Genomic DNA, 22,341 nt, shown 5'->3' on the forward strand with positions numbered 1-22,341 from the left:
AGTTTTCGCAGATGCTTGTCCTAATATGCGGTGGTTAAAAGGTCTTGATCTGCTGTTGTGCCGGATGAGCTGTTGGAAACTGAAGCTCTGAAATGAATGCTGAATTAAGGTTGAAGGTTTTGCAGCGATGACAATTGTATAATAACATGAAAGGACACCAGAAATCACTTCAGAGTGTGTGTGTGTGTGTGTGTGTGTGTGTGTGTGTGTGTGTGTGTGTGCGTGTGCGTGCGTGCGTGCGTGCGTGCGTGTGTGTGTGTGTGTGTGTGTGTCGGCGTGTCTCTGCTCGCGCTCTTAGGAAAGTGAGGAATGAAAGACAAAATTTCTCATTGGATATAATTTCAATCAATCTCCGTCTCATCACAGCCTCGGGCCCATGCAGCCGACGGTTATCACATGTCTGTCCCTCCTGAGACCTCCACGCAGGCGCCCACCATGTAGCTGCTTCTCCCCGACAGCAGGAACACCACCACCTCGGCCACTTCTGTCACGGGAGGAAGCAATCACTGTACTAAAGCTGACCAAGCCTGACTCGGCTTAACCAAACCAAGCCTCATAAAACCTTACCTAACCAATCACAACGTCAGCTTAATAATAACTTTGTTGAACTAAAACCTAAAACTCGGGGACGTCAGGGACGTCCTGTTCTCTCAGGTGACGAGCAGTGGCTGAGTTTGTACCTTAATGCAAGGGAAAGGAAACGTGTCTTGTTGACAACTGTTTCTGTTAAACGGTCGCTTCTTGGGTATTTTCCTTACTTACTGTTAGAAACATCTTCTTTTAGAACACTGATCACCTTGAGATCGTTGATCGGGACACGAATCTGACCTGGATTCGCTCTGCGAAAATGGAACGCATTGAGGCAGAGCGGCAAATGAAAACCATGCCAATGGCAGGTTAGGACTCGAGGATACCGCGACTGACAGTATTTCTCAATCAGTTATGTTGTTCATTACCACTGTTCTGCAGTTCTACAGCTTTGCTGCCTAGAATAGCATTTCTGCAGCAGCATCTTAACATTTGATCTGCTTATGCATTACGATAGGCGCCCTTGGGGTGTATACTCCTTATAAATTATGAAGCAGCTTCGTTGTTAATGCATGGGAGCTGGACTGTGGGTGTCGTTTGCTACAAGCCGACCCCGTTACTGGATCAGGCAGATCCTGATCACCCCGATCACGATTATCCAGGAAATTCAGATCTCAGAGGTAAACAGAGCGCGGGCTTTTCATCCAGATCACTGATCTAAAAGGGATCATCGTAAATACAAAAAGTCGTAGGTCTGCCAAGGCATCGTAATGTTGAGGTCCTTGTGGGACCGACAAGCCGAACCCAAACCTAAACGCTTTAAAAAACTTAACTGAAAATCCAAACCACATTTAGTCTGCCATCATTTAGCAGCGGTTTCCTCGCTTACCCTCTGGCCTGCCAGGCCTTCCCAGAGGGTTCTTGCTGTTATGTGACTGCACTGACTTCTCCGGGATCAGTTGACTCATGGGCGTGGCGATCAGTCCAGGCAATACACAGTTCACCCTGATGCCCTTCCTGTAGCGACAGAGAAGGAGAGAGCACCAGTCACGTGACCTCAAGGCAGACACTTATCAGTGTGTTTCGAGTGGCTGTTCACGGGGTCTCTGAATAGATAATTATTATTGTTTCTAAATTTCAATATATTATTAATACTTTCATTTTCTTATTTATATTCCCAAAACCCTTTATTTACTTATACAGTAGTCTTTAAATATATACTTCCTTTCTATGTATATTTGCTTGTAAATGGCAATCTTTTTGCTTCTTTCCCATTCATTTAAAGCTTACGAACTTATTTCTACACCCGTTCTCACCCGGCCAGCTCGGCAGCGCAAGTTTTGCTTAGTGAAATAACGGCGCCCTTTGATGCCGCGTAGTGACTCGCGTATTTTAGGCCCGTCTTGCCACACATGCTTGCTATGTTGACCACAGCGCCCGTCTCTCCCTCAGTCTCCTGCTCCTTCTCCAGCAACGCCTTGGTGACGGCTTGAGTCACGAGGAATGTGCCCTGTTGGCGAGAAAACAGATATCAAGTCGTGCGGGTAAACTGTTGGCCACAGCTCTGATGTACAGCATCTTAATGCAACAGCTAACTCGTATCTGCGTTCATTAATTCTTTTCACCGGTAAAGTGAAACAGGAACAGACTCCCCTTGACTGCATTTTCTCCTGCCTAGGACTTCACTTCTTTCTAAGTGGAATATCAAGACATCTCTGGAGTTATATTTAATAATTAAGTTTTGGAATATTCAGTTTTCTCCAGAACAGTAACCTTAAAGGGTTTTTATTTGTGAGCCCAAAGAGCTGTCTGGTTTTCCTAAAAATTTTACCTCATTTTAATTCACAATTTTTCATACAAATGTGCGTCGCACTTGTGCTATGAAGATTCGTGTGACTCAGAGATGGGTGCAGTCATGAATCGCAAACCAGTACTGCACATCTTTTAACATACAATTAATAGTATACTTGTTTCACGGATTTATTAGTGCATAAGGTTACGAACCTTTAGATTGATGTCGATAATGGCATTAAGACGGTCCTGCTTCACATCCAAAAATGGCTCCAGTTTGGCGATCCCCGCGGAGTTCACGAGGAGGCTGGGCGGGGCTCCGAGCTTTTCCCGGGCTGCCGCGATTACCGCCTCCACGGCGTCCTTCTGTGTAACGTCCATCTGCAGCGCCAGGTGCTGACTTGAGCCTGAGGGGGAGCGCGGGGCGCTGACTCAGCGGAAGCCTTGTTTAGGATAGAAGACTGACTGGCGTCGTATAGGGCACTAAAGCAAAGGCCGACAGATTCATCAAACAAAAGGCCAAACTGAGCGCAGAAAAATTACACTCTTTCAACTGACTTATAAATGAGGCCTACGACTTGCCACTAACCTGATATCAGCTGGAGCGTCTCTTCAGCCCCCTTCAGGTTGATGTCCGTCACCACCACGCGGGCGCCGTCCCTGGCCAGCAGCTGACACACGGCCCGCCCGATGCCGCTGCCGCCCCCTGCAACACCCTGGCCGTCACATGGGTGACAAAGAGTTCTGCGGCTCACGCCACCAAGTTATCCTTCCCTGTTCATTCTCCACACCTGGACTGCCCACCTACAGACAGTATCCCTTTCCTAAGCTATGTTTCACCAATGCAGCAGTTATGAGGTTAGTGCAAATATGGCTAGACTGCTTGATGGTGAATATGATGCTCGCAGAAACTGAGATCTGTAGGATGACTAGACTCTTGTAGACCCGACATTGTTCCCGGTCCTCAATACCATGACGGGGTGAGGGATCAAAACCAGATAGCGTTTCGAGTGGTTTGGCTAGACTGTTGAAGAAACGCAGCAATGTACTTTTATTATCGAAATGTCTACACTAAAACAATGATGTCTATTCCCTTCCCATGTTGCATTATCTGGAAAGAAAAATTTGGTGCCACTGAAACACCACGACTTATGCAGCATTACTAATCAATAGTCGGTTTGTTTGTGTGTATTTTCCTTGTTTAATTTTTTTTTATCCTCCGAAGGTCTGAGCGTCACATCATCTCACCGTGATGTGACGGAAAGCTGAGGAGATAGAGGACCGTTATCACGGACCCTGCGGCGTTATCTGATAAACCAGTTCGGTAAATTGACACACACGTACGCTCGCACATTAGCTCACTGTCACACACTTACGCACGCACGCACGCACACTCAATCACTCACTCACTCACTCACGCAAGCTCATTCACTCACTAACTCACTCACACACACACACACACACACACACACACAAGCGGCCCGGTAGCTCAGGGGTAAAGCGTCTGCCTCACAACCAGAAGGACCGGGGTTCGATTCCCCGGCCGGGTGAAGATAAGTTGGGTTTATCTTCTTTCACGTGTAGCCCCTGTTCACCTTGCAGTGAGTAGGCACGCAACGTCAGGCAAGGAGTTGTGACCTCGTTGTCGCGGTGTGTTGTGAGTGAGTGGTCTGTCCTACCCAAAGATCGGTACTACGAGCTCTGTACTCTTCCGTAGGGGAACGGCTGGCTGTCTCGAGAGAGACCCGCAGCAGACCAAGAGGTGAATTACACACACACACATACACACACACGCTCACTCTCATATACCCTCATGCTCGCGCACACACACGCACACAGACAGACGCTCTACATTGTATCCTGGTGATGTCTAGGCCCAGGGCTCTTCCTGTTACCCTGTTGCCCAGAGTTTTATACCATCCTCCGGGAGACATTTTAACATTTTCTCGTTTGCATACCTGTAACTAGAGCGACTCTTCCGTTGAAGGAGTAGGCGGAGGACATCGTGGCTGGTGGAAGTGTAGCTGATAACTGGGCCAAGATCTGATTAACTCCCCTGCCCATCTCATGGGCCCGTTTATCACCTCAGCCCTCGAGGTGGCAAAGGTCGCGTACACCGGGCTTACCAGATTTGCCGGGGTAGTTGTTGAATCTAATAGTTTTCGCAGATGCTTGTCCTAATATGCGGTGGTTAAAAGGTCTTGATCTGCTGTTGTGCCGGATGAGCTGTTGGAAACTGAAGCTCTGAAATGAATGCTGAATTAAGGTTGAAGGTTTTGCAGCGATGACAATTGTATAATAACATGAAAGGACACCAGAAATCACTTCAGAGTGAGTGTGTGTGTGTGTGTGTGTGTGTGTGTGTGTGTGTGTGTGTGTGTGTGTGTGTGTGTGTGTGTGTGTGTGTGTGTGTGTGTGTGTGTGTGTGTGTGTGTGTGTGTGTGTGTGTGTGTGTGTGTGTGTGTGTGCGTGCGTGCGTGCGTGCGTGCGTGTGTGTGTGTGTGTGTGTGTGTTTAGACGTGTGTATGTGCGTCGGCGTGTCTCTGCTCGCGCTCTTAGGAAAGTGAGGAATGAAAGACAAAATTTCTCATTGGATATAATTTCAATCAATCTCCGTCTCATCACAGCCTCGGGCCCATGCAGCCGACGGTTATCACATGTCTGTCCCTCCTGAGACCTCCACGCAGGCGCCCACCATGTAGCTGCTCCTCCCCGACAGCAGGAACACCACCACCTCGGCCACTTCTGTCACGGGAGGAAGCAATCACTGTACTAAAGCTGACCAAGCATGACTCGGCTTAACCAAACCAAGCCTCATAAAACCTTACCTAACCAATCACAACGTCAGCTTAATAATAACTTTGTTGAACTAAAACCTAAAACTCGGGGACGTCAGGGACGTCCTGTTCTCTCAGGTGACGAGCAGTGGCTGAGTTTGTACCTTAATGCAAGGGAAAGGAAACGTGTCTTGTTGTCAACTGTTTCTGTTAAACGGTCGCTTCTTGGGTATTTTCCTTACTTACTGTTAGAAACATCTTCTTTTAGAACACTGATCACCTTGAGATCGTTGATCGGGACACGAATCTGACCTGGATTCGCTCTGCGAAAATGGAACGCATTGAGGCAGAGCGGCAAATGAAAACCATGCCAATGGCAGGTTAGGACTCGAGGATACCGCGACTGACAGTATTTCTCAATCAGTTATGTTGTTCATTACCACTGTTCTGCAGTTCTACAGCTTTGCTGCCTAGAATAGCATTTCTGCAGCTGCATCTTAACATTTGATCTGCTTATACATTACGATAGGCGCCCTTGGGGTGTATACTCCTTATAAATTATGAAGCAGCTTCGTTGTTAATGCATGGGAGCTGGACTGTGGGTGTCGTTTGCTACAAGCCGACCCCGTTACTGGATCAGGCAGATCCTGATCACCCCGATCACGATAATCAAGGAAATTCAGATCTCAGAGGTAAACAGAGCGCGGGCTTTTCATCCAGATCACTGATATAAAAGGGATCATCGTAAATACAAAAAGTCGTAGGTCTGCCAAGGCATCGTAATGTTGAGGTCCTTGTGGGACCGACAAGCCGAACCCAAACCTAAACACTTTAAAAAACTTAACTGAAAATCCAAACCACATTTAGTCTGCCATCATTTAGCAGCGGTTTCCTCGCTTACCCTCTGGCCTGCCAGGCCTTCCCAGAGGGTTCTTGCTGTTATGTGACTGCACTGACTTCTCCGGGATCAGTTGACTCATGGGCGTGGCGATCAGTCCAGGCAATACACAGTTCACCCTGATGCCCTTCCTGTAGCGACAGAGGAGGAGAGAGCACCAGTCACGTGACCTCAAGGCAGACACTTATCAGTGTGTTTCGAGTGGCTGTTCACGGGGTCTCTGAATAGATAATTATTATTGTTTCTAAATTTCAATATATTATTAATACTTTCATTTTCTTATTTATATTCCCAAAACCCTTTATTTACTTATACAGTAGTCTTTAAATATATACTTCCTTTCTATGTATATTTGCTTGTAAATGCCAATCTTTTTGCTTCTTTCCCATTCATTTAAAGCTTACGAACTTATTTCTACACCCGTTCTCACCCGGCCAGCTCGGCAGCGCAAGTTTTGCTTAGTGAAATAACGGCGCCCTTTGATGCCGCGTAGTGACTCGCGTATTTTAGGCCCGTCTTGCCACACATGCTTGCTATGTTGACCACAGCGCCCGTCTCTCCCTCAGTCTCCTGCTCCTTCTCCAGCAACGCCTTGGTGACGGCTTGAGTCACGAGGAATGTGCCCTGTTGGCGAGAAAACAGATGTCAAGTCGTGCGGGTAAACTGTAGGCCACAGCTCTGATGTACAGCATCTTAATGCAACAGCTAACTCGTATCTGCGTTCATTAATTCTTTTCACCGGTAAAGTGAAACAGGAACAGACTCCCCTTGACTGCATTTTCTTCTGCCTAGGACTTCACTTCTTTCAAAGTGGAATATCAAGACATCTCTGGAGTTATATTTAATAATTAAGTTTTGGAATATTCAGTTTTCTCCAGAACAGTAACCTTAAAGGGTTTTTATTTGTGAGCCCAAAGAGCTGTCTGGTTTTCCAAAAAATTTTACCTCATTTTAATTCACAATTTTTCATACAAATGTGCGTCGCACTTGTGCTATGAAGATTCGTGTGACTCAGAGATGGGTGCAGTCATGAATCGCAAACCAGTACTGCACATCTTTTAACATACAATTAATAGTATACTTGTTTCACGGATTTATTAGTGCATAAGGTTACGAACCTTTAGATTGACGTCGATAATGGCATTAAGACGGTCCTGCTTCACATCCAAAAATGGCTCCAGTTTGGCGATCCCCGCGGAGTTCACGAGGAGGCTGGGCGGGGCTCCGAGCTTTTCCCGGGCTGCCGCGATTACCGCCTCCACGGCGTCCTTCTGTGTAACGTCCATCTGCAGCGCCAGGTGCTGACTTGAGCCTGAGGGGGAGCGCGGGGCGCTGACTCAGCGGAAGCCTGGTTTAGGATAGAAGACTGACTGGCGTCGTATAGGGCACTAAAGCAAAGGCCGACAGATTCATCAAACAAAAGGCCAAACTGAGCGCAGAAAAATTACACTCTTTCAACTGACTTATAAATGAGGCCTGCGACTTGCCACTAACCTGATATCAGCTGGAGCGTCTCTTCAGCCCCCTTCAGGTTCATGTCCGTCACCACCACGCGGGCGCCGTCCCTGGCCAGCAGCTGACACACGGCCCGCCCGATGCCGCTGCCGCCCCCTGCAACACCCTGGCCGTCACATGGGTGACAAAGAGTTCTGCGGCTCACGCCACCAAGTTATCCTTCCCTGTTCATTCTCCACACCTGGACTGCCCCCCTACAGACAGTATCCCTTTCCTAAGCTATGTTTCACCAATGCAGCAGTTATGAGGTTAGTGCAAATATGGCTAGACTGCTTGATGGTGAATATGATGCTCGCAGAAACTGAGATCTGTAGGATGACTAGACTCTTGTAGACCCGACATTGTTGCCGGTCCTCAATACCATGACGGGGTGAGGGATCAAAACCAGATAGCGTTTCGAGTGGTTTGGCTAGACTGTTGAAGAAACGCAGCAATGTACTTTTATTATCGAAATGTCTACACTAAAACAATGATGTCTATTCCCTTCCCATGTTGCATTATCTGGAAAGAAAAATTTGGTGCCACTGAAACACCACGACTTATGCAGCATTACTAATCAATAGTCGGTTTGTTTGTGTGTATATTCCTTGTTTAATTTTTTTTTATCCTCCGAAGGTCTGAGCGTCACATCATCTCACCGTGATGTGACGGAAAGCTGAGGAGATAGAGGACCGTTATCACGGACCCTGCGGCGTTATCTGATAAACCAGTTCGGTAAATTGACACACGTACGCTCGCACATTAGCTCACTGTCACACACTTACGCACGCACGCACACTCAATCACTCACTCACTCACGCAAGCTCATTCACTCACTAACTCACACACACACACACACACACACACACACACACACACACACACACACACAAGCGGCCCGGTAGCTCAGGGGTAAAGCGTCTGCCTCACAACCAGAAGGACCGGGGTTCGATTCCCCGGCCGGGTGAAGATAAGTTGGGTTTATCTTCTTTCACGTGTAGCCCCTGTTCACCTTGCAGTGAGTAGGCACGCAACGTCAGGCAGGAGTTGTGACCTCGTTGTCGCGGTGTGTTGTGAGTGGTCTGTCCTACCCAAAGATCGGTACTACGAGCTCTGTGCTCTTCCGTAGGGGAACGGCTGGCTGTCTCGAGAGAGACCCGCAGCAGACCAAGAGGTGAATTACACACACACACATACACACACACGCTCACTCTCATATACCCTCATGCTCGCGCACACACACGCACACAGACAGACGCTCTACATTGTAACCTGGTGATGTCTAGGCCCAGGGCTCTTCCTGTTACCCTGTTGCCCAGAGTTTTATACCATCCTCCGGGAGACATTTTAACATTTTCTCGTTTGCATACCTGTAACTAGAGCGACTCTTCCGTTGAAGGAGTAGGCGGAGGACATCGTGGCTGGTGGAAGTGTAGCTGATAACTGGGCCAAGATCTGATTAACTCCCCTGCCCATCTCATGGGCCCGTTTATCACCTCAGCCCTCGAGGTGGCAAAGGTCGCGTACACCGGGCTTACCAGATTTGCCGGGGTAGTTGTTGAATCTAATAGTTTTCGCAGATGCTTGTCCTAATATGCGGTGGTTAAAAGGTCTTGATCTGCTGTTGTGCCGGATGAGCTGTTGGAAACTGAAGCTCTGAAATGAATGCTGAATTAAGGTTGAAGGTTTTGCAGCGATGACAATTGTATAATAACATGAAAGGACACCAGAAATCACTTCAGAGTGTGTGTGTGTGTGTGTGTGTGTGTGTGTGTGTGTGTGTGTGTGTGTGTGTGTGTGTGTGTGCTTGTGTTTGCGCGCCTTTAGAAAAGTGTTTGGAAAGAAAGACAACATTTCTCATATGATATAATTTTAATCAATCTTCCGCCTCTTCCCATGGCTCGGCCCTTATAAAATGCAGCCGACGGTCATCACATTCCTGTTCCGCCCGTGACCTCCACGCAGGCGCCCACCATGTAGCTGCTCCTCCCCGACAGCAGGAAGACCACCACCTCGGCCACTTCTGTTTCGGGAGAAAGTAATCACTGTACTAAAGCTGACCAAGCATGACTCAGCTTAACCAAACCAAGCCTCACAAAACCTTACCTAACCAATCACAACGTCAGCTTAATTATGACTATGTTGAACTAAAATCTAAACCCATTCAACTGTCAGTTATTTAGGATGTCAGGGACGTCCTGTTCTCTCAGGTGACGAGCCGTGGCTGGTTTTGTACCTTAATGCAAAAGAAAGGAAACATGTATTATTGAAAACTTCTTCTGTTCAACGGTCGCTTCTTGGGTATTTTCCTTACTTACTCTTAGAGACCTCTTCTTTTTAGAACACTGATCACCTGGAGATCGTTGATCGGGACACGAATCTGACCTGGATTCGCTCTGCGAAAATAGAACGCATTGAGGCAGGACGGCAAATGAAAACAATGCCAATGGCAGGACAGGACTCGTGGATACCGCGACTGGCCGCATTTACCACTCAGTTATGTTGTTCATTACCACGATCCTACAGTACCTACAGTAGCATTTCTGCGGTAGCATCTTAACTTATCATCTGCTCCTTTTACATTTCGGTGGAGGCCTTGTAGTGCATACTCTTTATATATTATGAAGCGGCTTCTTTGCTACCGCGTGGGAGCTGGACTGTGGGTGTCGGTTGCTACAACCGACCCCGGAACTGGATCAGGCAGACCATGATCCGTATCACCCAAATCACGATAATCCAGGTAATTCAGATCTCAGAGTTAAACAGAGCGCGGGCTTATCATCCAGATCAGTGATTTAAAACGGATCATCGTAGATAGAAGGAAACGTAGGTATGCCAAGGAATCGTAATGGTGTAGTTCTTGAGTGCAAATCAATTGTAAAAAATCTGAATGGGGGGGTGTTACGAGTGAAGTCCCACAGGGGTCGGTGCTGTGTCCACTGCTTTCTATCATTTACATTAAGGATTTGGACACAGGAATTAATAGTGATGTCAGTAAGTTCGCAGATGATACCAAGATCGATAGAGTAATCCAATCAGACCAGGATGGTAGCGTTCTCTAGGATGAGCTTCACAGACTGTATGATTGGGCGGGGAAGTGGCAGATGGAAATCAATGTCGGGAAGTGTAGTAGTCTGAGTGTAGATAGGAATAACCCCTCACACAATTACTCCTTAGATGACACTCCTCTAAGTGGGTCATTGTGCCTAGGGCTCAATGCATTCAGGCCAAGAATCGAGCAAACAGAGTACTGGGTTTCATCTCAAGGAGCGTAAGCAATAGGAGCGCTGAAGTCACCCTCAGACTTTACTTAACACTATTTAGACCTCATCTTGATTATGCGGTTCAGTTCTGGTCACCTTACTATATAATGGATATCAAGATGTTAAAATCTGCATAGATGAGGATGACAAAAATGATTCAGGAGGTGAGAAACTTGCCGTATGAGGACAGACTGAAGCATTTAAATCTACACTCTCTAGAAAGGCGAAGGTTTGCGAGGACACCTGCTCGAGGTTCAGAAGTGGAGTTGGGCTTTAATAAAGGGGATGTAATAGTGCTTTGATTGTAAAAGAGCCAGGTAGGACGCGTAGCAATGGTTTTAAATTAGTTAAACTCAGATTCAACAAAAACATAGGCAAGAATTGGTTTACTAATAGAGTGGTGGATGAGTGGAACCGACTTGGGAGTCATGTTGTGAGTGCCAATACCATAGATACATTAAAGAAGAGGCTCGATAAATTCATGGACGGTGAGGTTAGGTTGGGTTAGGTTTACAGGAGCTGCCTTGTATAGGCCAACCGATCTCTTGCAGACTCCTTACGTTCTTATGTTCTTATGTTCTTCTTATGACAAGTCGAATCCAAACCTGAACACTTTAAAAAAACTTGACTGAAAATACAAACCATATTTAGTCTGCAGTCATTTACAAATTATTTCCTCGCTTACCCTCCGGCCTGCCAGGTCTTCCCAGTGGAGTAATGGTGTTGTGTGACTGCAATAACTCATCCGGTAATTCTTGAGTCATGGGCGTGGTGATCAGTCCAGGCAATACACAGTTCACCCTGATGCCCTTCCTGTTCCGGCAGGAAAGGAGAGAACACCAGTCACGAGACCTCAAGGCAAACACTCATCAGTGTGTCTGTTGTGGCTGTTCATGGGGTCACTGAATAAATCATTTTTATTGTTTCTAAATTTCAATATTTAACTGCTCGTGTCATTTGCTTATTTATATTCCCAGTAGCTTTATTTGTTTACTTATGCAATTGTCTTTAATAATATTCTTTCTTTTTTGTGTATATTTGTTTGTAAATGTCAATTTTTCTGCTTATTTTCTATTCATTAATAGCTTACAAACATACTTCTACATCTGTTCTCACCCGGCCAGCTCGGCAGCGCAAGTTTTGGTTAGTGAAATAACGGCGCCCTTTGTGGCAGAGTAGTCACTCAAGCCTTTCCAACCCGTCTTGCCAGTTATGCTTGCAATGTTGACCACAACGCCCGTCTCTCCCTCTGTCTCCTGTTTCTTCTCCAGCAACGCCTTGGTGACGACTTGAGTCACGAGGAATGTGCCCTTTTGGAGAGGAAAAAGATACCACAAGTCGTGATGGTACGTATACTGTAAGGCACAGCTCTGCAGTACGGCATCTTAATTTATCAGTATCTCGTACCTGCGTTCATAAACTTTTTGCACCGGTAAACTTTGGAACAGACTTCCCTCGACTGTATTTTCTCCTGCCTACTTCTTCAATTCTTTTAAAGTGGAATATCAAGACATCTCTGGAATTATATTTGATGATTAAGTTATTGAATATTCCTTTCCTAGACCCCAGATGATTGCTTATATAAACTTTTACAACTGTACTTTGTGCACAAGTTCATAACACAAAGCCAATGGAAATCAATAAATCTGACACAAAAAAAAAGATAAATTCCATACTAAACAGATAATATATAGACGAAAAGTTAATTTAATTTTATCGCACCTGCACGGAGGAGTGTTGGCGGTGCAATAGGCGGTGTCACACTTCGTTTTCCTCCAACCGTTGGGGCTACGGGCAATCGCCGTTGCTCGTAGCCCCAACGGTTGGTTCCATCTGTACGGATAGAAAACGGTTGTGGGTACGAACAACCGCGCGGCTGTATGTAAACAAAGAGACGACGGCAGTGGCTGAGGAGTGAGGAGCAGTAGAAGATGACCTACCAAGAGACTCGTAAAGTGAACTGGAAGAGCTTCTTTATTTACTATTTAATGGACAAGATAACGGAACATCCCGTGCTGTGGGACCACAGTTCAAAATATCTTTTCTTTTTCTCCATTCTATGAAAGTTGTAGGACTTTGTCACCACGGCACAGTTCCCTGACGAGGTTTGGGTAAACACTCCCGTTCTCCCGTCTTTGAAGCCATGACTGTGACCACAACCGCTTTTTCCTTTCATTTAACTGCAGCAAAAAGTCCATAACTTGGGGAGCGGCAGCACAATCCGCAACAGCACTTACTTTAACAGACGGATTTGGTTACGTTTTGTGGATATGGCCAACCAACCTTGTCCGTGTGTGATGCACACCCCGAAAAGTTGGAGTTGCTGGTTCAGCCTACCGCCAACGCGGTTGGAGGAAAAAGGCCCAGTGTGACACCAGCTTTGATAAGTGAAATATGGTGAGGAAGGGAAAGGGAAGAGATGTTATTATTGTTTGGAAGGAGAGTCCCCTTCCATACTATGTATTTAGCGAAACCTACAGATCAACTGACACTCTCCCGCCGAGACTCCCGGCCTGTCGCCCCACGATGTTGCTGGCTTGCGTGTTCGTAGCTCGAGACACCGTAGACGTTTTTTGTTCGGAAAATATGTTCGTGAACCGATTTGTTCATGATGAGAAGCGTTCGTGACCCGAGGTTCCACTGTAGCGCAATACTTTTCACATACTATTATACTTGTTTCACGGATTTATCAGAGTAAAAAAAAATACGAACCTTAAGATTGACGTCGATAATGGTATTAAGACGGTCCTCCTTCACCTCCACAAAGGGCTCACGGGTGCCAATCCCCGCGGAGTTCACGAGGAGGCTGGGCGGGGCTCCGAACTTCTCCCGGGTTACCGCGATGACCGCCTCCACGGCGTCCTTCTGCGTCACGTCCATCTGCAACGCCAGGTGCTGACCCGAGCCTGAGGTGGAACGCGGGGCGAAGACTCAGCGGCAGCCTAGTTTAGGATGGGAGACTTGCCGGCCAACAGATTCTATCACTTTGTCGGGCAACTGATTCAGTACGATGACTTACCGACAAACGGACTAAACAAACATGCTGCCAAACCAGAACCCCAAACTGAGGCTGGCGTCGTATAGGACACCAAAGCAAAAGCCAACAGATTACTCTGACAAAAGGCCAACAGGAGAACAGGATGATGACTTGCCTGTTACAACTGACTTACAAATGAGAGCGGTGACTTGCCACTAACCTGATATCAGCTGAAACGTCTCTTCAGCCCCCTTCAGGTTGATGTCCGTCACCACCACGCGGGCGCCGTCCTTGGCCAGCAGCTGACACACGGCCCGCCCGATGCCGCTGCCGCCCCCTGCAACACCCTGGCCGTCACGGAGGTGGCAACGAGTTCTACGGCTCACGCCACCAAGTTATCCCTCCCTGTACATTCTCCACACATGGGCTACCCCCTTATACATAGAGACAGTATCCCATTCCTAAGCTATGTTTCACAAATTCAGCCGTTATGAGGTTAGTACAAATACGGTTAGAGTGCGAGGGGAAAATGGTGAATATGATGCTTGCAGAAACTGATATATGTTGGCTGACTAGACACCCCATCCTCGATTCCGTGATGGGGCGAGTGACCAAAATCAGTAAGCGTTTCGAGGGGTCTGGTTAGGAAGTTCAAGAGACGCATCATTGTAGCCTACTTATATTTATTTATAAAGTGTACTAAGACCATGATTTATATTCCCTTAATTGCCATATCGCATTATCAGGAAAACAGAATTTGGTGCCACTGAAACACACCAATTTATGCAGAATTCCAGAATTCAATCACTCATTCAGTACCTCACTCACTTACTCACTCATTCACTCGCCTACTATTTCACTCACTCATTGCTCACTCACTCACTCACACAAGCAATCATGCACACACACACACACACACACACACACACACACACACACACACACACACACACACACACACGCTCTACATTGTATCCTGGTGATGGTGCCTTACCTGTTACCCTGCTGCCCAAATTGACCATCCTCCTGAAAATTTTTTTTTAACGTTTTCTCGTTCTCGTACCTGTAACCAGAGCAACTTTTCCGCTGAAGGAGTAGGCGGAGGACATAGTGGCTGGTGGAGGTGTTGCTGATGACTGGACCACGATCTGATAAACTCCTCTTCTCCTCTCATGGGATTGTTTATCACCTCGGCCTTTGATGTGGCAAAGGTCGCCTTCACCGGGGTCACCAGGATCGCCGAGGTAGTTGTATCTAATAGTTTAAGCAAAAGCTTGTCCTAAACGCAGTTGTTAATAGGTTTTGGTCCGTTGCTGTGTCGGATGAGCTTTTGGGAACTGACGTACTGAAATGCAAGCTGAATTAATGATAAAGGTTTGCAACGAAGACAAATGTAAAATAACATGAGAGCACACCAGAAATCACGTCAGTGTGTGTGCTTGTGTGTGTGTGTGTGTGTGTATTTCTGCAAGTTGTTGTTTTTTTTTGTTTTTTTTTACAGCTAAGGAGACAGTTCAAGGGCGTAAAGAAAAATATTTAAAAAAAACGCTACTTACTGCCCCTGAATAGAGGTCAAAGGAGTGTCCAAAAAGAGAGGTCAATTTCGGGAGGAGAGGTGTCCTGATACCCTCCTCTTGAAAGAGTTCAAGTCGTAGGCAGGAGGAAATACAGATGAAGGAAGATTGTTCCAGAGTTTACCAGCGTGAGGGATGAAAGAGTGAAGATGCTGGTTGAATCTTGCATAAGGGGTTTGGACAGTATAGGGATGAGCATGAGTAGAAAGTCGTGTGCAGCGGGGCCGCGGGAGGGGGGGAGGGATGCAGTTAGCAAGTTCAGAAGAGCAGTCAGCGTGGAAATATCGATAGAAGATAGAAAGAGAGGCAACATGGCCGCGGAAATTGAGAAATAGAAGACTTTCAGTAGGAGGAGGAGAGCTGATGAGACGAAGAGCCTTTGACTCCACTCTGTCAAGGAGAGCTGTGTGAGTGGAGCCCCCCCACACATGAGATGCATACTCCATACGAGGGCGGACAAGGCCCCTGTAAATGGACAGCAACTGTGCGGGGGAGAAGAACTGGCGGAGACGATACAGAACGCCCAGCCTCGAGGAAGCTGATTTAGTAAGAGATGAGATATGAAGTTTTCTTTTGAGATTTTGAGTTAAGGATAGACCAAGGATGTACTTGTGTTTCCGCACTCTTAGAAATGTGTTTGGAAGGAAAGACAAAATTTCTCATTGGATATAATTTTAATCAATCTTCAGCCTCTTTCGCTGCCCCGGGCCCATGCAGCCGACGGTCATCACATTCCTGTTCCGCCCGTGACCTCCACGCAGGCGCCCACCATGTAGCTGCTCCTCCCCGACAGCAGGAACACCACCACCTCGGCCACTTCTGTTTCGTGAGAAAGTAATCACTGTACCTAAGCTGACCAAGCATGACTCAGCTTACCCAGGCCAAACCTCATAAAACCTGACCTAACCAAACACAACGTCAGCTAAATAATAACTGTGTTAAACTAAAACCTAAACATTATTCAACTGTCATATATTTAATAAGTCAGGGACGTCCTGTTCTCTCGGGTGACGAAAAGTCGCTGATTTTCAAAAGACCGTCCGGATGCTCGTAGCTCACGATGACGCGATCGTAAACCTCGGTCCGTTCCGTCCCGTTGTCCAGGAATGGAACGCAGCTGACTGCCGTTTGGCCAATCAGAAGAAGTGTATCATCAGCCTTTGAGAGTGTTAGCCAATAATATTGCGCCGTGTAAACGTAAACAAATACATGTATTTTCATGTCCGAGGCGTCAGTGTTATAAGTAATGCAAGAACTGCCCAGCTGAGAAGAGTAAGAAGTGGTGGAAAGAAAAGTGGACATGGCAAGTGAGGAGCAGCCCGCCAAACGCCTTCGTCGAGCCAACTTGAAGAAATGCTGACAGTGATACAGGCAATGTGTAAAACAGGTCATACCTCCACTTAATTTTTTTTTTTTTTTTTACGTCTTGGCCTATTGGGCCGGTAGGCTTCTTTCCTGTGGATTCTGATGGTCGGTCCAAGGCTTCTTCCCGGTGGGTCCTGATGGTCGGCCCAGCCCGTTCTGGCGCAGGCAAGTGTTTATAGTGGCGCCATCTTCCATTGGCTCATGCTGCCCTCCCGGAGCTCATCTTTAATCCTAGAATTTAGAGTCCGGGTTGATAGGTGGTCTTCTGGACAGCATGTGGGTAGTTTTAAGCCACTCGGCGGCGGCTGAAAAATCCCAGCTTGGTGGCATCGGTCGGGGATTGAACTCGCGTCCTCCTGAACGCGGGGCCGTCTTGCTATCTGTTCAGCCACCGCCTACCCTATATGAATATCTGAACACACTGAACACTGAACTCTGGGTGGAACGCTTTGTCACACAATGTTCTTAGGTAGAATTCCTTATCAGAATTATCAGGGTAGTGCATGAGTGCATCATAACTGCATAGGTATTTATTTCTCATCACATCGGCCGATAATGAATTTTCTGCCCTGTAATTACTTTATACGCTCGGTCTCTGTACTTCCTCTCGCGTCTCAAAGCCCTGTTTACTGCCACGTCGTGTTGCAGTACTAGTTGTAGCTCCATCTTCTCTGACGAGACAGCGCAGAGGATAGCAGGAGAGGTAAATTAACAAACATCATACAAGTTATCTACGGTTTATATAATGAAGAAAAAAAGTCCACTACACAACCCTACGATCAGTGTAAGGGTGCTCCTCGAAATCCTCAGCCCTACGAGCAAATATGGCGGTCCGAAAATCGTGAAGACACCTCCAAGATCTTTCGAACATACACCTTAGGCGAGTTACGAGAGGGTTATGATAATCTTAGCGCTACGATGATCGTAGTGGCCGCTGCGAGCGTTTGAACATCTGCCCCCAGATCAACGATCTAAAACGGATCATCGTAAATAGAAGAAGTCGTAGGTCTGCTAAGAAACCGTAATGTTGAAATTCTTGTATGACCGACAAGCCGAATCCAAACCTCAACACTTTCAAAAACTTGACTGAAAATCCAAATTATATTTAGTCTGTCATCATTTATCAGTTATTTCCTCGCTTACCCTCTGGCCTGCCAGGTCTTCCCAGTGGGTTCTTGCTGATGTATAACTGTACAGCTTCCTCCGATATCAGTTGACTCATGGGCGTGGTGATCATTCCAGGCATTACACAGTTCACCCTGATGCCATGCCTGTAGCGCCAAGGAAGGGGAGAACACCAGTCACGTGACCTCAAGGCAAACAGTCTTCAGTGTGTCTGGAGTGGCTGTTCATTGGGTCACTTAATAAATTATTATAATTGTTTCTAAACTAAAATCAATATGTAACTAATCGTGTCATTTACCAATTCATTTCCAATACCTTTATCTATTTACTTATACAATTGTCTTTAATTATATTCTCCCCTTCTATGTATATTTGCTTGTAAATGCCAATCTTCATGCTCATTCTCTACTCATTTAAAGCTTACAAACTCTATTTCTACATCTGTTCTCACCCGGCCAGCTCGGCAGCGCAAGTTTTGGTTAGTGAAATAACGGCGCCTTTTGATGCCGTGTAGTGACTCAGGCTTTTGTAACCCGTCTTGCCAAGAATACTTGCTATGTTGACCACAGCGCCCGTCTCTCCCTCTGTCTCCTGCTCCTTCTCCAGCAACGCCTTGGTGACGGCTTGAGTCACGAGGAATGTGCCCTGTTGGCGAGAAAATAGATAATCACAAGTCGTGAGGGTAAACTGTTGGCCACAGCTCTGATGTACAGCATCTTAATGCAACAGCTAACTCGTATTTGCGTTCATTAATTATTTTCACTGGTAAATTTTGGAACAGACTTTCCTCGACTGCATTTCCTCCTGCCTAGGACTTTATTTCTTTCAAAGTGGAAGATCAAGACATCTCTGGAATTAAATTTGATGATTAAGTTTTGGAATATTCAGTTTTCTCTAGGAAAACAGTAATTGTAGTGGGGTTTCATTTGTACGCCCAAAGGGCTGCCTGCTTTGCCATTAAAAGTCTTACTTCATCTAAATCCACATTTTTTATATGAATGTGCGACGCCCTTGTGGGATGAAAATTCGTGTCAAAAATGGGTGCGCTCATGAATCGCAAACCATATTGTGTATTACCATTGTACTTGTTTCACGGATTTATTACTGCAAAAGGTGACGAACCTTTAGATTGACGTCGATCATGGCATTTAGATGGTCCTCTTTCGCCTCCATAAACGGGCCCATGATGGCGATCCCCGCGGAGTTTACGAGGAGGCTGGGCGGGGCTCCGAGCTTCTCCAGGACTGCCGCGATGACCGCCTTCACGGCGTCCTTCTGCGTCACGTCCATCTGTAGCGCCAGGTGCTGACCCGAGCCTGAGAAGGAGCACGGGGCGCTGACTCAGTGGCAGCCTGGTTTAGGATGGGTGACTTACCGACGAACAGACTGAACTTTCCCGCAAACCAGAACCCCAAACTGAGGCTGGCGTCGTTATGGGCACCAGACGAAAGCCCAACAGATTCATCAAACAAGAGGCCAAACTGAGAGGAGAACGATGACCTGCCTCTTACAACTGACTCAAATGAGGGCGACGACTTGCCACTAACCTGATATCAGCTGAAGCGTCTCTTCAGCCCCCTTCAGGTTCATGTCCGTCACCACCACGCGGGCGCCGTCCCTGGCCAGCAGCTGACACACGGCCCGCCCGATGCCGCTGCCGCCCCCTGCAACACCCTGGCCGTCACGGGGGTGGCAACGAGGTCTGCGTCTCACGCCACCGAGTTATCCTTCCCTGTACATTTTCTACACCTGGACTATCCCCCTTCAGACAGTTTCTAAATCTGTTTCACCAATTCAGCAGTTATGTGGTTAGTGCAAATACGGTTAGAGTAGGGCAGATGGTGACTTTGATTCTTTCAGGAACTGACATTTGTAGGCTGACAAGAGTCTTGTGCATGCACGCACACTCAATCACTCACGCATGCACGCACACTCAATCACTCACGCATGCACGCACACTCAGTCACTCACGCATGCACGCACACTCAATCACTCACGCATGCACGCACACTCAGTCACTCACGCATGCACGCACACTCAATCACTCACGCATGCACGCACACTCAATCACTCACGCATGCACGCACACTCAATCACTCACGCATGCACGCACACTCAATCACTCACGCATGCACGCACACTCAATCACTCACGCATGCACGCACACTCAATCACTCACGCATGCACGCACACTCAATCACTCACGCATGCACGCACACTCAATCACTCACGCATGCACGCACACTCAATCACTCACGCATGCACGCACACTCAATCACTCACGCATGCACGCACACTCAATCACTCACGCATGCACGCACACTCAATCACTCACGCATGCACGCACACTCAATCACTCACGCATGCACGCACACTCAATCACTCACGCATGCACGCACATTTACTCACGCACGCACGTACGTACGTACGCACGCACCCAGCATACTCACTCACACACACACACACACACACACACACACACACACACACACACACACACACACACACACACACACACACACACACACACACACACACACACACACACACACACACACACACACACACACACACACACACACATGCTCACGGACGCTCGCACGCAGACAGATGCTGTACATTGTATCCTTGTAATGTCTAGGCCCAGGGCTCTTCCTGTTACCCTGTTGCCCAGAGTTTTATACCATCCTCCGGGAAACATTTTTAACAATTTCTCGTTCGCATACCTGTAACCAGAGCAACCCTTCCTTTGAAGGAGTAGGCGGACGACATCGTGGCTGGTGGAGGTGTAGCTGATAACTGGCCGACGATCTGATAAACTCTCTCACGTGCCTGTTTATCACCTCAGTCCTCGATGTGGCAAAGGTCGCGCCTCACCAGGTTTGCCGATGTCGTTGTAGAATTGAATAGTTTTCGCAAAGGCTTGTTCTGAAAATTGTTTAAAATTTATCCTAGTCCGCTGCTGTGCCGGATGAGCTGCTGAGAACTAAAGCATTGAAATGAATGCTGAAGTAAAGTTAAACGTTTACAGCAAAAACAAATGTGAAATAATATCAAGAAAGCACACAAGAAATTACGTGACATTTATTGCGAGCTGGCATGTGAAGTAGAAAGTACTCTACCCGACCGTCTACTTTCATAGACAGCAGTTCAAGACACACGAATAAAGGAATATCAAAATTGGTTCGTTCGACAACTCAGTCTTCCATCTCTGATAGGGTTCGATTTTCGTCTGCAAGACCGAAGAGTGAAGGGCATAGTAATAATCGTGCTCGTTCACACATACCCATGAAAAATTACTATACTTTTTCTACTCTTTTTCATATGCCATCTACTCGTATCAATTGAATAGAGATTTTGAAAGTAAATAATATAGGCGAACAGTGCGTGGCAGTAAGAGAAGGTTTTCACTAATTCTTTGTATCCTTGGTATTCAAATAATCTTTTGCATCCTTCTCCCAACTTACTTCATTAATTTTACATCGACGGAAAGCCAACGGCCCCTAAGTATCACTCAACTCGAAGTATTGACGTGATCAGTCTCCTAGATGCCTCCTCTTCTTCTCCTTTGGCGAGCAGGCGAGGAAGGAAAGAAAGGAAGCTGGCAGCCGAGTGTTTGCCCTCCTCACCAGATTATCTCTACGGCAAAGGAGTCACACCAAAGGCTTCATGGCAAATAAAAAAAATCCAACCTGCTGGTTTTATAAATAGTCCAAAAGATGCCCCAGTGTGTGGGAGGTCAAGGGATCGGCCACTATCCAATCAGCGTGGTGACGACGAAAAAGTTTGATTAACCGTGAAGAAGGCTAACCACTGTCTGAAGGAGCTGTGACCCATTTTGAAGCTTCTTTACAGCACCGAGAGCCGCTTGCCTCCTGCCAACTAGTATTTAGTCATTTGTTCGTCAAGGAGTGGCGGCCTTGTTAGTAGCGTCCCGACACCCAATACTGCAGCGCCGCCCGCACTCTGAAGAGGCCTACTTCCAAGCCCTCAGTTGGAAGGGATGGAACTCGTGCTGAGCAGAAGGAAGAGATAAATGTGCTTCGACTTAGTTCGAGGCGCCATCACGAACACTAGAGATTCAGAGTTCACGCGACGTGCAACGCAAAGGCAACATTTCCCAATGGTAGCTCGAAACGACTTGCCTCTCCCCCGCCACTCACCGCCCCGCCACTCACCATTGGCTTCCTGTCCTTTCACGGGTTAGAGAGAAAAATACAAAACGTCTAGTCAGTTGGCACCAGCACTGGCCAGTGTATCTGCCGTTCATGGAGCTTGAAACATGTTCCATCCACTGCTGCTGCTGCTGCGTGATGACGTAATGTCTGTGACAAACGACCAAGTAGATTTAGTGTTAAGTGCTGTTGCTGTAAAATTTAATTACACGTGCTGGATCGGACTGTGTATATAAAATATTAGCAATTACACAACATTAAAAAGAAGTAGAAATACGCATACATGTACAATACAGAGAAGGGTTCTGTATTAAAAGAGGGTTTATATTGGCAGCTTGCTTTATATATATATATATATATATATATATATATAT

General features: G+C 46.9%; 4 protein-coding genes across 4 annotated transcripts; all 4 read right to left on the reverse strand.

The window, feature by feature from the left end:
- Positions 1-322: 322 nt before the first annotated feature.
- LOC126986612 ((3R)-3-hydroxyacyl-CoA dehydrogenase-like) lies at positions 323-4,541 on the reverse strand. Its single transcript, XM_050842878.1, has 6 exons — positions 4,278-4,541; positions 2,909-3,025; positions 2,533-2,726; positions 1,845-2,038; positions 1,418-1,545; positions 323-484 (listed from the first exon to the last, which is right to left on the reverse strand). Exons 1-6 carry the CDS (start codon positions 4,381-4,383, stop codon positions 393-395), a joined length of 831 nt encoding a protein of 276 aa, XP_050698835.1. The 5' UTR covers positions 4,384-4,541; the 3' UTR covers positions 323-392.
- Positions 4,542-6,634: 2,093 nt separating this feature from the next.
- Positions 6,635-9,250, reverse strand: LOC126986614 ((3R)-3-hydroxyacyl-CoA dehydrogenase-like). Its single transcript, XM_050842880.1, has 4 exons — positions 8,859-9,250; positions 7,489-7,605; positions 7,113-7,306; positions 6,635-6,823 (listed from the first exon to the last, which is right to left on the reverse strand). Exons 1-4 carry the CDS (start codon positions 8,962-8,964, stop codon positions 6,800-6,802), a joined length of 441 nt encoding a protein of 146 aa, XP_050698837.1. The 5' UTR covers positions 8,965-9,250; the 3' UTR covers positions 6,635-6,799.
- A 3,289-nt stretch (positions 9,251-12,539) lies between these two features.
- On the reverse strand, positions 12,540-14,750 carry LOC126986542 ((3R)-3-hydroxyacyl-CoA dehydrogenase-like). Its single transcript, XM_050842809.1, has 4 exons — positions 14,730-14,750; positions 13,949-14,075; positions 13,464-13,657; positions 12,540-12,584 (listed from the first exon to the last, which is right to left on the reverse strand). The coding sequence occupies exons 1-4, from the start codon at positions 14,748-14,750 to the stop codon at positions 12,540-12,542; spliced, it is 387 nt and encodes a 128-aa protein (XP_050698766.1).
- Positions 14,751-15,957: 1,207 nt separating this feature from the next.
- LOC126986613 (estradiol 17-beta-dehydrogenase 8-like) lies at positions 15,958-20,680 on the reverse strand. The gene is made up of 6 exons (XM_050842879.1): positions 20,519-20,680; positions 19,340-19,456; positions 18,915-19,108; positions 18,244-18,437; positions 17,811-17,938; positions 15,958-16,121 (listed from the first exon to the last, which is right to left on the reverse strand). The coding sequence occupies exons 1-6, from the start codon at positions 20,562-20,564 to the stop codon at positions 16,030-16,032; spliced, it is 771 nt and encodes a 256-aa protein (XP_050698836.1). The 5' UTR covers positions 20,565-20,680; the 3' UTR covers positions 15,958-16,029.
- Between the last annotated feature and the right edge of the window lie 1,661 nt (positions 20,681-22,341).

The sequence above is a fragment of the Eriocheir sinensis genome, chromosome 62, assembly GCF_024679095.1.
Source record: "Eriocheir sinensis breed Jianghai 21 chromosome 62, ASM2467909v1, whole genome shotgun sequence".
In the NCBI taxonomy this organism is placed as follows: Eukaryota; Metazoa; Arthropoda; class Malacostraca; order Decapoda; family Varunidae; genus Eriocheir; species Eriocheir sinensis.